The sequence below is a fragment of the Triticum aestivum genome, chromosome 7B (genome assembly GCF_018294505.1).
Source record: "Triticum aestivum cultivar Chinese Spring chromosome 7B, IWGSC CS RefSeq v2.1, whole genome shotgun sequence".
In the NCBI taxonomy this organism is placed as follows: Eukaryota; Viridiplantae; Streptophyta; class Magnoliopsida; order Poales; family Poaceae; genus Triticum; species Triticum aestivum.
In genome coordinates, this window is record NC_057813.1 from 742138881 (window position 1) to 742157546 (window position 18666).

The window sequence follows — 18666 nt, forward strand, 5'->3', positions numbered from 1 at the left end:
TGCAACTGTAAGAGATTCACCGTCCGCCCCGGCCTGCTCTGCTGCCCGGCTCGGCGCTGCTGCCGCCGTCTCCTGTCGGCCGGCCGTCGTCGCCCCCACCCCCTCCTGCTCCACTTGGCCTTTGCCCGGGGCCGGCCCTCGCTTGGCAGCTCGCCTCCTCTGCCTGGCCCCCGCCCCTGCCTGGGCTGCTGCTCCGCTCGGCTTCGCGTGCGTGCGCTGCTGCCGTGGCTGCTGCTTTGCCCCGAGCGCGTGCGTGCCTGCCGCTGCTGCTTCGCCCTCGTTCGGCCGCCCGAGCGAACAGGATATTTTCCGAGCGAGCCGCTGGGCGTGTGCGTGAGCTAGCGCTCTTTTCCGCTCGATCCACCGATTTCAAATATAGTGCCATGAATGCATGCTTCTCATTTGTTAGTTCATAGTACATAATTTTGTTCTCATGTAGAAGATTCTCTAAAAAGCCCCTAAAGGCTAAATAAGATAATCATATTCTCCCATGAATAGATAAGCTGATTCTTGCATAGAATTTCCAATGTTTCTTAAATAGTCAGCTTCTCCTTATTGATCTTGGTGGCTATTAGATGCCTTGACGATTCCTTGCAAGGAAGACAACATGAGATGGCGTCCTCTGCCTCCTCTACGCTTGTTTGAGGACATGAGTTTGAACAGCGAAACCGTCTAATATTTATAAACAATGGTATAGAAGGTAAGAACAAAGTTTGTAGGGCACATAAACAAGAATGAACATGATATTTAATGTTTCATATATACTCGTGCCACCCATCCACCCACTCTCGGGCTTTATATCCAAGTCCCGAGCCACGAGTTCAATATGTAATTACATTGATTGCATGTATGCACTAATCAAAGCTAAAAATGAAAAATTACATAGGCGACATTGGATTGGTACGATAGCATCTCGACCGCGCGATCTCCCTACTATGCCCGTTGCTTGTATGAGACGGAAGCCTGACGAAACTCGATAATAATGGTGAGATCCTGACAATCTTGAACAGCTTGCAGTCGATGACAACAATGCCATCTCGATCAGCATTCTTCACTGCAAAATTAAGGCCACCACCATGTAATGCAATTACCGCAAGCCAAGATGATTCATGGGAAATACGGTATGTATATCAGTCACATCCACATGAAGCCGGATCACAAGAGTTACTTATCAAAGTACTGTGTCCAAATAGTACGTACCGCCTGTAGCGTTCAGTCTGATGAAGAACAGCACAGCACTTCTACGGTACATGATCCTCCATCTAGCAACGTCCGTCCATGAGGTGTGTTCGCTTTGGTCTTCGGAGTTCACATACAGTACTTACCACGCATTCAGCTGCTAATCTTGCAGAACTGGGCGCGACGCGCCAATTCAAAATACCAGTAGTAGCCCATGCGCTGTAACATGACTACATGTGACTCACCAATGAGCTGCCAAATATGTATGGAAAAAAAAGGTTGTATGAAAATTATATACAACGGTGGTCGACTCGTATGTATGAGTAAATTAACCAAGTGGGGAAGAAGCACACACGGCCGAGAATGTGCTTCAGAGGAAGTGGTTGTTCAATTTGTACTTACTGTGAACTAGTAAGAAATCATAAATCGAGGAGCCGATACTAACCAGCAGACCGATTGCTGCACTCAATGCTTCAAAGCATCTCAAAAGAATGGTGGCAATTAGACCCCTCAAAAAACCAGCAGATCTGGCTTGCACCTCCAGAAATGCAGATGCAAATACATAGTCACACCTCTGTGCAATACAAGGCTGAAAAGATGCACCACTTATATACACACTCAGGTGTAAACCCGTAACAGTGGGTTTGATCCTCGTAGCTCCTTGACTTGCATCTGCTCACGGTTAGGTGTCGCAGAGAAGTGGGGAGGCCGCCCTTGGGCAGCGGCCGGGTTCGTGGACAATAATCGACAGATGGACACTCGAGAGGAGAAAAGGCCGTGTGACCTTTGAGGAAGGGAGGGCAGACACGGGACGGCCACCTCAAAATTTCCATACCATGCAGTTACCAGTAACGCCAGACATGAGACACGCCGGTTGAGAGCTGCCAAAACTGTACAGAACAAGACACCGTGTAAGAAGGAATACAAGGATGGATGTACATACGTGTAAACGACGGAAGAAGAAGCACACGTCCAGCCACAAGTTTTAAAAGGAAGCAGTCCAAACCTATAGCCAAAGTGGTTTTGCACTGTGAATGAAACGAAATCATATATTGACGTCCAGCACATGGATTTGGTGTGGTTTTTCCATGTACTGACGTCCAGCACATGGATTTGGTGTGTGGGGAAGTGTCATCTTCAAAAGAGTAGGCCAAAAGGGCTCGTGCAAGTTATGTACGCACTTCAGAAGAGTAAAGCCTGTCAGATTTCACAAGTCAGTATAATTAAGTAAGAGTAAGTGGATTTTTGTTGTGAAGAAAAAAAAAACCCCAAGAGAATGGCAAGTTCCCTCTAATCCTCTGAATGGTAAGTTGGGTTTTGAATGTACTCACCGGCAGATGGATTTGGAGTGCATGCTGCAGGGCAGTGTCAACTTCAGAAGAGTGGGCTTTTTTTTGAAGGGTCAATGGCAGGTGCTCTGCTTTTTTTATTAAAGCGGAGTCACAACTTATGTAGAGAGCCTGCCGTCGGGATGAGAGTAGTTGGAGCATTGCTTCATGTCTGTAGCCGATTTATGCACGACACATGTTAACAACCACCCATCACATTGGTTCGACGGGGTACCAATTTCGGCGTAGTTGTGCCTCCTCAATCCTGTTTCATCTCAGAAGTCAGTATGATAAAATAACAGTAAGGGGATTTTATTTATTGTAAAAAGAAACAAGCGAATAGTGAGTCTTACGATGATTCATAGGATGACACCGACAATCCTGGGTTCATTCCCTCTAATTTCTTGACTTGCTCGTGTAGCTTGGCGCTGCAGTCGGTTACCCATATATTCTGTAGTGAAGTGGGGAGGCCCCCCATAGGCAGCGAGCGGATCTTAGGGCAAAGTACTACTTGTAGTACCCTGAGAGAAGAAAGGGTGTGTAACCCTTGAGGGAGGCACGGCAGAAATGGACAGTACTGAAATCTTAGGGTTTGGAGGGAGGTGAGGAGCTGAAGTGCTTTCTCTTCCTCTTCTGTCAAGCCTTTCATCCGATGCTCATGCCGGATGTTTAATTCGTGGAGGGTAGCAGCGAGGTGACTGCATACGGGAGCGACAAGCACCGCTGAGATGCTATCCACACCGAGTTCCTCCAATTGGAAGGATCCGGCAGGCAATTCTTTGGTTCTTCTTGCCACCTCTGAGAGCAGATTCATGGTTGCAGAGTTGGGAGGATCCCCACCACCATTGGCCCACAACCTCTTTAGGCTGACAGATGTGATGAGAGAACTGACCCCACCCACTGTTAAAATCTTGCAGCCGGCGAAACACACAAACTTTATGCCCGAGCCTTCAGGAATAGTAAGCTCCATGGGGGAGGTTACCTTTTGGAGGTATGACCATAAGGTTATTGACCCACCTTCACACAATAACCTATGTAAATTTACCATATTCTGGAAGGCTAGTGCACCACTGTAGCCACTCATCTTCATTTCCCACTTTCCCAATGTCACAGACCGATGAGTATCAACTAATTCAATGGATGTTAGTGCAGGAGCAGGTGGCATGGGGGACACCAAAAGCTTAGGACAGTCAATAATCTTTAGTGCATGCAGGCTGGCACAATGTATGCCTCGTGCACAAGAGACATAGCACTCTGGGAAAAAGGGCAGTGAAAGGAGATTGGGACAATTTCTGCAATCGATGCTTTCAAGCACCGGAAACAAATGGCAGTTTGGTTCCACAATCCACCTTTCAAGAAGTGGCATGTCAGAAATGACAACTTCCTTCAAATGCATGAAACTTTGGGTTTTACCGGTACCAGAATCAGGTCCTATAAGATGCACGTTGGCAATTCTACTCAATTCTAGTATCTTGAGATACGGTAACTGCCGAAAAGGTGGAAGAGTGCACCAAGACACGTCCCTCAGAGTAAGAGACTCCAAATATCTAATGGGTATGTCATGAAAAAACCAACTGGGAGGACTAGAACCACCATGTTTTGTAATGGCAAGCTCTCTGAGGTTTTCATGCGGTTGGAGACCATCAATAACATCATCATCTAAATTGGCAAGCGGCCTGGTAAACTGGTTTGAACCTTCTGGACCCGAAACTAGTGACAATACTTTCAGATTCCTTTTCAGTGCCAGATTCGCTTTATTAGCTTCATCCTTGGTTGCCACCTTGTCAAGATTATATATCTTGAGTTCTCCTCCAAGTTCTTTCAATTTCCCCAACTCTTCCAGCTCAAACCCAATATTCTCCTTTTTGACAATGAATGATAATAGCTCCTCTAGATGCTCTATCTTTCCAACCTCAGGAACTTTGGAGTGGAGTTCAGGAAAAGCAATGAAATGGCGTAAATTCACAAGACGGTTAAAGTATTTTGGCAAATCAGAGCTTCCCTGCCAATTTTTTAGATCTAAGAATATCAAGTGGTAAAACCTTGGCAGTGTACTAGGTAGACTTATTGTGCGATTATAACGCGATCTAATTTTTAGGTACCGAAGGTGCAGAAGTTTTGAGAAAGTTTTTGGCAAAGATTCTGTGGACTCCATGGCTATAAATAGGACTCGAATACCCTCTATTTCACTGAATGTGTCATTTAGAATCTCAACTATTCTTTCTTCGTATATTCTAAAAACCATCAAAGTCCGCAAGTCTCTTATGCGTATCCTGCTCTTCAATTTAGCCATTTCTTGCCTAAAGCTCTCATCATATTTATTTTCTATCGTGATAGCTAAGTGTCGAACTGACTGTGAGATCTCATCGGCACTAAATCTTATACTACTTATATTAGTACATTCTTGGGATGAAACGCTCCGAGATAGTTCGTGCAATAAATCATGTATTACATAGCATTGATCCTTCAAATCGTCAACTTCCTTCATAAGAAAACCATTCTCCACTAGTTCTTCTAGGTAATTCTTATTTTTATAACTAGCGTTTATGATGCCTAGTGCGGTCCAAAAGCGATTCATGTCTATAACTTTAAACCTATGATCTTCCGGAAAAAGGGAAAAATATGAAAAACATTTTTTGAGGTGGAAAGGAAGGTAATCATAGCTAATTTTTAGGGCTGGCATAATATGGTCATTGTTTGTTTGATTTCTCCACTCATTGTTTTCAAGAACTTCCCTCCAATGTTCCAAAGAAAGCTCTTTCTGTAATAACCGAGCAACTGTTTTGCCTGCTAGTGGTGAACACTTTAATTTCTCTGCAATCTCTCTTCCAATATCAATTAATTGTTGATCGGGTTTGTTTTCTCCAAATACACATGCTTGGAAAAAATCAAAGAACTCATGTGGATCCAAACCTTGCATGTTTAATGGACTAGTTCCTTTCTTGACCCTTTCTTCTATTTTTGGAAATCGAGTTGTGACAAGAACCACACTGCCTTTGGCTTCTCCCTTTGTGAACGGTGTTAATAGGGTTTTCCACTCGGCATCACTCTCACATTTCCATATATCATCCAAGACAATTAAAAATCTTTTGGACTTCAACCTATTTGTAATGGATTTCTGAAGCTGGTCTAAATTGGTTGTTCCATTGGCAATGTTGGTTTCTTCTTTTTCAGTTACAGGTATGCAGCTATGGATCTGCTGGTTGAGGTTAAGCACATCAAAATTAGTTGACACACATACCCAAACCCTAACCATGAAGTGTTCTTCAACTCTTTTATCATTATACAGGTGTTGAGTGAAAGTTGTCTTTCCAATACCCCCAGGACCAACTATAGGAAGAACAGAAAGTATATCACTGTGATATGTGCCACTCGTGATATCTTTTATAGTTTGCTCAAAAATGTCACTCCTTCCATATAATTTATCATCTTGTTCCAATGCTGACGCCGTCCGAGGCCGATTAAGGTTGACAATTGCACTGTTGCTTCGGTGTGGAGTTACCATGAGCAACTTGGATATGGGATCACATAGGGAGTGTATTTCCTCTATCACTGACTTAATTTTCTTAGACATGGCAACTCTGTTGAGTGGCAACTTATCTAGTGAACCATCACCACTACTATCAAGATTGGCAGTGTTGTGTGATTTTGTGGTAACATCAGTACTAGCAGCACCATCATCTTCCATAGGCGAACAAGAAAAGCAATTAAGCCAGTTACCGATAGTGTAGCGAACAGCATGGCGACCATGGCGAGCATGACCGAGGAGGCTATCACCCAGATCCGGCTCGGCATACTTGGTGCCATCAAGCTGGTCCTGGATGATGAAGTAGTGGAGCTCATCCAGGGCATCCTCAGCGACGTCAGCCTTGGCACTGAGCTGTTGCACAAGCCCCTGCACGCCGGGGTTGTCTCTAACATCTCTTCTCTGGGCTTCACGCAGCAGCCCTTGCGTGAACTCGAGATCATCTTTGATCTTTTTGGCATTGAGGCCGAGCTCAGAGCTGGCAACATATGCCTGGATGAACTCATCGGACAGGTGATTCAGCACACTGCCAATGAGCCCGCTAGCCGCACCAATAGCCGTCTCCATCTTCTCTAGCGGGACGAATAATTGGTGGTTTGTGTGGTGGGACGAGGCTTTACTGGTTTGTCACCAAATGCAAACGCCTCGTTGGTTTATGTATGCGTGGTTCGTCGAGTCTCTGGTGTATCCTTTTATAGCGCACTGCACCCCTGCTTTGAGCAGCTAGTGGTGCCACTAAAGAAAGCAACTGTGTGTCGATACAATCAAAAACGATGAGTTGATCAGGTCTTAAGAGAAACTATACCAGATCGACTGCTACCACTGTTCAATTACTGTTATGGCGTGGATTTGGACGAAACAAAATGTTATACCGTGCACAGCCAAGGGAGAAGCAACCAAGGAGTGATCAATCAAGCAGTCAATGCAATGTGACGTGAGTGAATGTGGTGGCTGGATCGACAGCTCTAGGAAACCAGAAGAAGATGACCGCTCATCAGGACACATGCCATTGTTGATTATTTCAGTACTATCATCATCATCATCATCATAAATATACAAATTCATAGCTCACATGGGCTGCTAGGAGACCATGTGATGATGTGTACAAATTCACAACACAGACGCCAGGTCTTTCAGAAATATCCAACGCTAGAGGACCAAGCATGTGAAGTTGGGGGTGTGAATACAGCAGACGCGACATCTTATTACTAGTCTTTCAGAAATATCAGATGCCGCCGTTGTTATCATCTTGTAATAGTAGCAGAGAAGGGAGAAGTATCCGGTGGCAGGGCCTGCCCCTCTCTTGTCTGCACAAGGCCTACGCATGAAAAAGTGGAGGCCTGAGACAGATGGAAGACTCGAAAATAATAGTCATTGAATTAATAAAAGGGAGAAGCAACCAAGGAGTAATCAATCAAGCATTCAATGCAATGTTATGTGAGTGAATGTGGTGGTTGGATCGACTATGAAACCAGAAGAAAATGACCGCTCATCAGAGCGAGGGATTGCAGCACCCGAGCTCCATTGCTCTCTATATTTAAACATTTTTAAATTTGTCTTCTTGAAGTTTCAATATAATGTGAAATTTTTCCCGGGGATACATATACACATTCCGAATATCCGTGGCAAGTTTCGGTAGAAATCTCGTTTTGTTTTGGGCTATAGATATAAAATAAAATTCTGACAGTATATAGGAGAAACTGATGCCATTTATGTCAGAAATTTCTCCTTTTTTGCATTTCTCAAAATACAAAGTATCTATTTTTCAGCTGGCCTTAGGAATGTGTGTATGTATACACGTATTTGATTTAAGATTTCTTTTAGCAACGGAAGTGTGTTTTCTCAAAAATTTCAAATTCCGAGAGCAATGGAGCCCGATAGCTGCAGGCACTTTTCGCCGCTCATCAACCATTTACTAGCATCATCATCATCATCATAAATGTACAAATTCACAGCTCACATGGGCTGCTAGGGACCATGTGATGATGTGAAGGTGGCGGTGTGAACAACACAGACGCCAGGTCTTTCGGAAATATCCAACGGTAGAGGACCAACCATGTGAAGGTGGGGGTGTGAACGGAGCAGACGCGAGATCTTATTACTAGTCTTTCAGGATGCATCCGATGAAGGAGGAGCCATGCATCAACTCACAGCGGATAAGGTGGCCACCCGTGAGAGTGGAAGCGCCGAGGCCGCAATCGATGGGCCACCGGCACGGTCGGGCCGCTCCACCGTGCGCGACCCAGCCGCCCACTCGATTAAGATAACGGATTCAGAGGTGTGTTGAGGGATTGGGGAAGACGAGATCGGCGGAAAAGAAAGCGTATCTTAGGCTGTGCGTTTTCCTCATATTTACAAGGAGTAGCCCACGGCCTCCACTATACAAGGAAACTAGGAGGCCGGGCTACGTAGTGTTGGAACCGCATCCCTCTAGCTACCTCTCTTCTCACTCGAACGGAGGTGGAAGAAAAAGAACAGTGGACATAAGATTTTCCGGCCGGCGCACGAACACCCCCATCTTTTTCTTCCTTACAATGGCTACATAGCTACACACGGCTCACCTCACAACCAATACACACAGGGCTTTTTATACCCGAGATACACACACGCACGCATCACCAGCCCGGCAACATACTCACGCACTAACTAACTGGAATGCCACACGCGCACACATCGGCCACTACCAGATGACCCGCCGCATGCAACTAACTCCCTCCAGCCGCGCGCACGCCGCACCTGACTCCAACAGATCGCAACGGGCCTTCGCATGCAGCTCCTCCACTTCATGAACGCAAGCACGGACTCGACCTGGTCATCTTCACGCCGGTCGCCATGTCCATGTGCATGGCTTATTGCCAACACTCACCCCCTAAGCCATGACATCGTCGTCGGAGTTGTTGCAGCTCCCGTCATCGATGTCGCCACGACCGTGACCCAGCCCGTGGACTCGACCTGACGCACCGACGCCGATCGCACGGTGCTCTGTCACGACTCCGGCGACACACGCCGAGCTTCTTCTCCGCCGGCGACACACGCCTGGCGTCACTCTGCGCCCCGCACGTCCCGCACACATCCGACGTGTCCGACGAGGCCGACCGCACCAGTGCGTCCCGCACGTTCCGCGCACCCAGTACGCCCGACAAGCCCGACAGCACCAGACGCTCACCGCGTGCCGCCTCCACGTCCGCCATGGCAGCCGCCAGCGACAAACGCCGGAAGGATGTAGCCGAACTCGAGCACGAACTCGAGCACCACGGCGACATACGCCTCCTCCCAACGTCAACCGCACGCTCGTACGCGCGCCCGCGGCCCCGACGCGCCCGACGCGTCCAGTGCGCACCCATAACACGCACCGGTCGCGCCCGGCTCGCCGCCGCATCTTACTGCCCTGCACCGCCGCGGCCTCCATGCCGCCATGCAGTGCCTCCACGCCGCCACGCCGTGTTGCGCCTCCGCGCCACCTCGCAGCGCCTCGGCGGCCTCCGCAGTCGCCGCACGTACGACGTCACCGCCCCGCCACCTCCACCACACGCCATGGCAGCCACAGCACCGCCCACCTTCATAGGCCGACACACGGCCCGGAGCTCCATCGCGCAGCCGCCGGCGAGCGCCGCCATCGCTGCCATGCCTCCGGGACGGCAAGCACGCCCAAGACACCAAGCTCATGATACAAATTGTTGGAACTGCAGCCCTCTAGCTACCTCTCCTCTCACTCGAACGGCGGTGGAAAAAGAAGAACAGTGGACACAAGATTTTCCGGCCGGCGCACGAACGCCGCCACGGGCGCACGAACGCCTCAATCCTTTTCTTCCTTACAGTGGCTACATGGCTACACACGGCTCACCTCACAACCAATACACACAGGGCTTTTTATACTCGAGATACACACACGCACGCATCACCAGCCCGGCAACATACCCACGCACTAACTAACTGGAATGCCACACGCGCACACATCGGCCACTACCAGATGACCCGCCGGCTAGCCCATGCATGCATTAGCATGACCCGGCCAACCATCTAGCTAGCATGCAACTAACTCCCTTCAGCCGCGCGCACGCCGCACCTGACTCCAACAGATCGCAACAGGCCTTCGCATGCAGCTCCTCCACTCCATGAACGCAAGCACGGACTCGACCTGGTCATCTTCACGCCGGTCGCCATGCCCATGTGCATGGCTTATTGCCAACACGTAGGAAATGATCCTACATATACATGTGATATACTACCTATACAAATATATTCAACACCCCACCGCAGTCGATACGGCATCTGTGACGCATAGACTGGACCGAAACTCCTTGAACGTAGTCGTCGGTAAACCCTTGGTCATAACATCGGCGAATTGCTGAGCAGTGAGAACATGCAAGACCCGAATGTGGCCGAGAGCCACCTGCTCACGCACGAAGTGAATGCCGAGCTCGATGTGTTTCGTGCGACGATGATGAACGGGGTTGGTGGAGAGGTAGACGGGGGAGATGTTGTCGCAGTAGACAACGGTGGCCTTGGCCACGCCAAGGTGCAACTCCTGGAGAAGCTGCCGTAAACAGGAACACTCGGCAACAGCATTGGGCACAATGCGATACTCAGCCTTGCACTCGATCTGGACACCATGGGTTGTCATTTAGACGACCACGAGATGAGAGAGGGCCCGAGGTAGACGCAGTAGCCAGAGGTGGAGCGACGAGTGTCATGGCAGCCAGCCCAATCGGCGTTCTAGTAGGCCACCAGGTCAGTGGAAAAGGACGCTGTCAACGTAAGACCAAGAGCCATGGTACCGCGGATGTAACGAAGGATCCGCTTCACCAGGGACCAGTGAGAGTCACGTGGAGCGTGCATGTGTAAGCACACCTGCTGGACAGCGTACTGCAAGTTGGGCCGAGTGAGCGTCAAGTACTGAAGAGCCCCAACGATGGACCTATAGAAGGCGGCATCCTGTGCCGGAGTGCCATCAAGAGCGGAGACCTTGGCCTTCATGTCGATAGGCGTAGGTGTTGGCTTGCAGTTAAGCATGCCAGCGTGCTCGAGTAACTCCTGGGCATACTGCTGCTGATGAAGGAAGAACCCATCCACACGCTGCACTACCTTGATCCCGAGGAAGTAGTGCAAAGGACCAAGGTCCTGCATGGCGAACTCGGTGCTGAGGCGAGCTGTGAGCTGGCGAAGAAGCTCGGTCGAGGAAGCGGTCAGGATGATGTCGTCGACGTAGAGCAGCAGATAAGCCGTCCCACTAGTGTGCTGGTACACAAACAGAGAGGCATCCGAGCGAGTAGCTTGAAAGCCAAGCTGCTGAAGGAATGCATCAATACACTAGTCACATGCACGAGGGGCCTGCTTGAGCCCGTAGAGTGAGCACGAGAGAAGGCACACGTGATCCGACTGGATGGCGTCGACGCAGCCGATAGGCTACTGATAGTAGACCTGCTCGGCAAGGTGGCCATGAAGAAACGCGTTGGAGACATCCATCTGGTGGACGGGCCACGCACGAGAGATCGCCAGCTGGAGAACGGTGCGGATGGTGCCCGTTTTACAACCGGAGCGAAGGTGTCGATGAAGTCCACACCAGCACACTAGCAGAAACCGCGAACAACCCAACGAGCCTTGTACCGCTCAAGAGTCCCGTCAGGTCGAGTCTTATGACGAAAGACCCACTTGTTGCTGATCACATTAGCGTGTGGCGGCCGAGGCACCAACTGCCAGGTGTGGTTGCGCTGAAGAGCATCAAACTCCTCCTGCATCGCGGCGAGCCAATGAGGGTCACAAAGAGCCGCTCGAGCCGACGATGGGAGGGGGACGGTGCCGAGGTGGAAGCCGAAAGGAGGTACTCGTCAGCGGAGTACCACTGACTCGGGCGGAGTGCACCGGTCCGAGCACGAGTCACCATGCGGGGAGGTGGCGAGTCGGAGGCGGCAATGGGCAAAGTTGATGAGGAAGAGCCTGCTGCGGCCGAACCCGCGGGGGGCGCTGGAGAGGCCAGCATAGACCTGGGCGACCCGGGCACTGGAGAAGCCGGTGCGGTCGTCTGCTACGTCTTGAGCTTGCGTTGGTTTTCCTTGAAGTATTTCCCTCAGGTTTTGAGAACAAATGTATCAATCCAGTAGGAGGCTCCTCAAAAGTCCCACACACCTACACAAACAAACAAAGAACTCGCAACCAACGCGATAAAGGGGTTGTCAATCCCTTCACGGCCACTTGCGAAAGTGAGATCTGATAGAGATAGTATGATAAGATAAATATATTTTTGGTATTTTATAATATAGATGCAGAAATCAAAGATGCAAATAAAAGTAGATTGAAAGCTTATATGATAAAAGATAGACCCTGGGGCCATAGGTTTCATTAGTGGCTTCTCTCAAGATAGCATAAGTATTATGGTGGGTGAACAAATTACTGTCGAGCAATTGATAGAAAAGCGAATAATTATGAGATTATCTAGGCATGATCATGTATACAGGCATCACGTCCGTGACAAGTAAACCAACTCCTGCCTGCATCTACTACTATTAATCCACACATCAACCGCTATCCAACATGCATCTAGAGTATTAAGTTCATAAGAACAGAGTAACGCATTAAGAAAGATGACATGATGTAGAGGGATAAACTCAAGCAATATGATATAAACCCCATCTTTTTATCCTCGATGACAACAATACAATACGTGCCTTGTAACCCTTTCTGTCACTGGGTAAGGACACCGCAAGATTGAAGCCAAAGCTAAGTACTTCTTCCATGGCAAGAAAGATCAATCTAGTAGGCCAAACCAAACTGATAATTCGAAGAGACTTGCAAAGATAACTCAATCATACATAAAAGAATTCAGAGAAGATTCAATTATTTCTCATAGATAAACTTGATCATAAACCCACAATTCATCGGATCTCGACAAACACACCGCAAAAATAGTTTACATCGAATAGTTCTCCACAAGAGAGGGGGAGAACATTGTATTGAGATCCAAAAAGAGAGAAGAAGCCATCTAGCTAATAACTATGGACCCGAAGGTCTGTGGTACACTACTCACAACTCATCGGAGGGGCTATGGTGTTGATGTAGAAGCCCTCCGTGGTGGATTCCCCCTCTGGCAGAACGCCGGCGACGGCTCCAAGATGGGATCTCGCGGATGCAGAAGGTTACGGTGGCGGAAAATTTTCTTCGGTGGCTCCCTGGATGTTTTCGGGGTACGGAGGTATATATAGGAGGAAGAAGTACGTCGGTGGCCGCTCGAGGGGCCCAGGAGACAGGGGGCGCGCCCAGGAGGGGTGGGCGCGCCCTCCTATCTCCTGGCCGCCTCAATTGCTTCTTGACTTGCACTCCAAGTCCTCTGGATCACGTTCATTCCAAAAATCACGCTCCCGAAGGTTTCATTCCGTTTGGACTCCGTTTGATATTCTTTTTCTTCGAAATACTGAAATAGGCAAAAAACAGCAATACAGGCTGGGCCTCCAGTTAGTAGGTTAGTCCCAAAAAATGATATAAATGTGTAAAATAAAACCCATAAACATCCAAAAAGGGTAATAATAGCATGGAACAATCAAAAATTATAGATACGTTGGAGACGTATCAAGCATCCCCAAGCTTAATTCCTGCTCGTCCTCGAGTAGGTAAATGATAAAAAACAGAATTTTTGATGTGGAATGCTACCTAGCATAATTCTCAATGTAATTTTCTTTATTGTGGCATGAATGTTCAGATCCAAATGATTCAAGATAAAAGCTTATAAAACATAAAAATAATAATACTTCAAAGCATACTAACAAATAATCATGTCATATCAAAATAGCATAGCCAAAGAAAGCTTATCCCTACAAAATCATATAGTTAGGCCATGCTTCATTTTCATTACACAAAATACTCCCATCATGTGAAACCCCGATGACGAGCCGAGCAATTGGTTCATACTTTTTAACGCGCTTCAGCTTTTTTCAACTCTTACGCAATACATGAGGGCAAGCCATGGACATAGCACTATGGTGGTATATGGTGGTGGTTGTAAGAACAAAAAGGGAGAAGATAGTCTCACATCAACTAGCCGTATCAATGGGCTATGGAGATGCCCATTAATAGATATCAATGTGAGTGAGTAGGGATTGCCATGCAACGGATGCACTAGAGCTATAAATGTATGAAAGCTCAACAAAAGAAACTAAGTGGGTGCGCATCCAACTTGCTTGCTCACGAAGACCTAGGGCATTTTGAGGAAGCCCATCATTGGAATATACAAGCCAAGTTCTATAATGAAAAATTCCCACTAGTATATGAAAGTGACAACATAGGAGACTCTCTATCATGAAGATCATGGTGCTATTTTTAAGTACTAGTGTGGAAAAGAGATAGTAGCAATATCCATGGACTCACATTAGTCATAAAGAACTCATATACTTATTGAAAAAGTCTACTTAGCCCTTGAAGAAAAGTACTACTACGCATGCCCCTAGAGGGAGAGATTGGTAGAAAAAGACCATTGCTCATCCCCGACTGCCACTCAAAAGGAAGACAATCAAAAGAGCACCTCATGCAACAAATTTGTCACACAACTTTTACCATACGTGCATGCTACGGGACTTGCTAACTTCAACACAATTATTTATCAATTTCATAATTACCCACTAGCATGACCCTAACATTACTACATTTATATCTCAAAACAATTATCAAGCATCAAATTTATCCTAGAGTTTAATGCACTTTCTATGATAGTTTTTATTATACCCAACTTGGATGCTCATCATTCTAGGACCAAATTCATAACCATAGCAAATACCATGCTGTTCTAAGAGACTCCCAAAATAATATAAGTGAAGCATGAGAGACTAGCAATTTCTACAAAATTAAGCCACCGCCGTGCTCTAAAAGATATAAGTGAAGCACTAGAGCAAAAACTATCTAGCTCAAAAGATATAAGTGAAGCACGTAGCATATTCTAATAATTTCGAATCAAGTGGGCTTCTCCCAAAAGTTGTGTACAGCAAGGATGATTGTGGTAAACTAAAAAGCAAAGACTAATATAATACACGACGCTCCAAGCAAAACACGTATCATGTGGCGAATAAAAATATAGCTCCAAGTAAAGTTACCAATGAATGAAGACGAAGGAGGGGATGCCTTCTGGGGGCATCCCCAAGCTGGCTTTTGGCTATTCTTGAATATATTGGGGTGCCTTGGGCATCCCCAAGCTTAGGATTTTTCCACTCTTTATTCCATAGTCCATCAAATCTTTACCCAAAACTTGAAAACTTCACAACACAAAACTCAACAGGAAATCTTGTAAGCTCCGTTAGTGAAAGAAAACAAAACCACCACATAAGGTACTGTAATGAACTCATTATTTATTTATATTGGTGTTGAACCTACTGTATTACAATTTCTCTATGGTTCATACCACTTAATACTAGCCATAGATGCATCAAAATAAGCAAACAACATATGAAAAACAGAATCTGTCAAAAACAGAATAGTCTGTAGCAATCTGTAACTAACGCAAACTTATGGAATTTTAAAAATCCTACCAAAATAGGACGTCCTGGAAATTTTATTTATTGATCAGCAGAAAAAAGAATCAATGCAAACACACGTTCCTGTGATTTATTGAATTTTTTCTCGTGAGCGCAAAGTTTCTGTTTTTCAGCAGAATCAAATCAACTATCATCATAGGTTATTCTATAGGTTCTACTTGGCACAAACACTAACTAAAACATAAAAACACATCTAAACAGAAGGTAGATGCAAAAGTTATTAAATAACAGAAAGTAAAAAATAATGGGTTGTCTCCCAACAAGCGCTTTTCTTTAAAGCCTTTTTAGCTAGGCATTGAGATTTCAATGATACTCACATGAAAGACAAGAATTGAAGCTTAAAGAGAGCATCATACAACATGTGACAAACACACTTAAGTCTAACATACTTCCTATGCATAGGCATATTATAAGAAAACTAATTTGCTAGGCAAGCAAAAACTAGCATATGCAAGGAAGAAGACGAGAGCAATCTTAACATGAAGAGAGGTAATTTAGTAACATGAAAATTTCTAGAACCATATTTTCCTCTCTCATAATAATTAGGATCATAAGCAAATTCAACAAAATAGCTATCATATAACATATTCTCAACACGATCCACATGCATGCAAAGTTGACTTTCTTCCAAGATAGTGGGATTAACATTAACTAAAGTCATGACCTTTCCGAACCCACTTTTATCAAAAATATCATAAGATTGAACATACTACAAATATGTGGGATCTAAAGTTGACACTCTTCCAAACCCAGTTTCAATATTATTGCAAACACTATTATCAATCTCATATTCATCATGGGGCTTAAATAACTTTTCAAGGTTATAAGAAGAATCACCCCAATCATGATCATTGAAACAAGTAGTAGACAAAGCAAAACTAGCATCCCCAAGCTTAGGGTTTTGCATATTATTAGCACAATTGACATCAAGAGAATTTATAGGAAAATCATTGCAATCATGCTTTTTATTCAAGGAGTTATCGTGAATCTCTTCATAAATTTCATCATCATAATTTTCAGATTCACAAATTTTTAGCAAAGCTTCATAAAGATAATCTAGTGCACAAAACTCACTAGCAATTGGTTCAACATAATTGGATCTCTTAAAAAGATTAGCAAGCAGATGAGGATCCATAGATCTTAAGTTCTCTGTTTAGCCATAAATAAACAACTATTCCAACCAAACGAGCAAACGAGCCAAGTAAGACATCAAAGCAAAAAGATGAACAGAAGAAGGGCGAATAAAATGGCAAGGGTGAAGTGGGGGAGAGGAAAACGAGAGGCAAATGGCAAATAATGTAAATGCGAGGGAGATGCGTTTGTGATGGGTACTTGGTATGTCTTGACTTGAGCGAAGACCACCCCGGCAACGGCGCCAGAAATCCTTCTTGCTATGTCTTGAGCTTGCGTTGGTTTTCCTTTGAAGAGAAAAGGGTGATGCAGCAATAGTAGCGTAAGTATTTCCCTTAGTTTTTGAGAACCAAGGTATCAATCCAGTAGGAGGCTCCTCAAAAGTCCCATGCACCTACACAAACAAACAAAGAACTTGCAACCAACGCGATAAAGGGGTTGTCAATCCCTTCACGGCCACTTGCGAAAGTGAGATCTGATAGAGATAGTATGATAAGATAAATATATTTTTGGAATTTTATAATATAGATGTAGAAATTAAAGATGCAAATAAAAGTAGATTGAAAGCTTATATGATAAAAGGTAGACCCGGGGGCCATAGGTTTCATTAGTGGCTTCTCTCAAGATAGCATAAGTATTAAAGTGGGTGAACAAATTACTGTCGAGCAATTGATAGAAAAGTGAATAATTATGAGATTATCTAGGCATGATCATGCATATAGGCATCACGTCTGTGACAAGTAGACCGACTCCTGCCTGCATCTACTACTATTACTCCACACATCAACCGCTATCCAGCATGCATCTAGAGTATTAAGTTCATAAGAACATAGTAACGCATTAAGAAAGATGACATGATGTAGAGGGATAAACTCAAGCAATATGATATAAACCCCATCTTTTTATCCTCGATGGCAATAATACAATACTTGCCTTGCAACCCTTTCTATCACTGGGTAAGGACACCGCAAGATTGAACCCAAAGCTAAGCACTTCTCCCATGGCAAGAAAGATCAATCTAGTAGGCCAAACCAAACTGATAATTCGAAAAGACTTACAAAGATAACTCAATCATACGTAAAAGAATTCAGAGAAGATTCAATTATTTCTCATAGATAAACTTGATCATAAACCCACAACTCATTGGATCTTGACAAACACACCGCAAAAAAGTTTACATCGAATAGATCTCCACAAGAGAGGGGGAGAACATTGTATTGAGATCCAAAAAGAGAGAAGAAGCCATCTAGCTAATAACTATGGACCCGAAGGTCTGTGGTAAATGATAACCCGCAAGTATACGGGATAGTTGTAGCCTCTTTCGATAAGTAAGAATGTCGACCCCAATGAGGAGCTAAAGGTAGAACAAATACTCTCTCAAGTCCTATTGGCCACTGATACGACTCTACGCATGCTTGGTGTTCGCTTTACCTAGAACAAGTATGAAACTAGAAGTACTTTGTAGGTGTGACAGGATGGGTTTGCAAGAAAGTAAAGAGCATGTAAATAAAATCTAGGGGCTGTTTAGATAAAGACACAACTAACTTAGTTTTAGTAGAGAGCTTTTTTTTACGAGAAAGTTATTTGTCCCTAGGCAATCGATAACTAGACCGGTAATCATTGTTGCAATTCTATTTGAGGGAGAGGCATAAGCTAACATACTTTCTCTACTTGGATCATATGCACTTATGATTGGAACTCTAGCAAGCGTCCGCAACTACTAAAGATTCATTAAGGTAAAACCCAACCATAGCATTAAACTATCAAGTCCCCTTTTATCCCATACGCAAACAACCTACTTACTCGGGTCTGTGCTTCTATCACTCACGCCACCCACCATAAGCAAATCATAAACATATTGCAAACCCTACAGCGGGGATCCATCATGCTTGCGCGACACGGAGAGCACCGTAGGACAACACCAATAATAAAACATGCAACTCAAACCAATCACGATCATCAATTAACCCATAGGACAAAACGGATC

At 45.5% G+C, this 18666-nt stretch overlaps 1 protein-coding gene across 2 annotated transcripts; it reads right to left on the bottom strand.

The window, feature by feature from the left end:
* Positions 1 to 725: 725 nt before the first annotated feature.
* LOC123156962 (putative disease resistance protein RGA4) lies at positions 726 to 6708 on the bottom strand. Of its 2 annotated transcripts, none has more exons than XM_044575165.1 (6): positions 2861 to 6708; positions 2511 to 2772; positions 2186 to 2376; positions 1625 to 2069; positions 1201 to 1431; positions 726 to 1054 (listed from the first exon to the last, which is right to left on the bottom strand). In XM_044575165.1, the coding sequence occupies exons 1-2, from the start codon at positions 6598 to 6600 to the stop codon at positions 2721 to 2723; spliced, it is 3792 nt and encodes a 1263-aa protein (XP_044431100.1). In that variant the 5' UTR covers positions 6601 to 6708; the 3' UTR covers positions 726 to 1054; positions 1201 to 1431; positions 1625 to 2069; positions 2186 to 2376; positions 2511 to 2720. The 2 variants fall into 2 exon arrangements, with proteins under 2 accessions (XP_044431100.1, XP_044431101.1); XM_044575166.1 differs by having other exon boundaries at positions 1582 to 2069.
* Positions 6709 to 18666: the final 11958 nt, after the last annotated feature.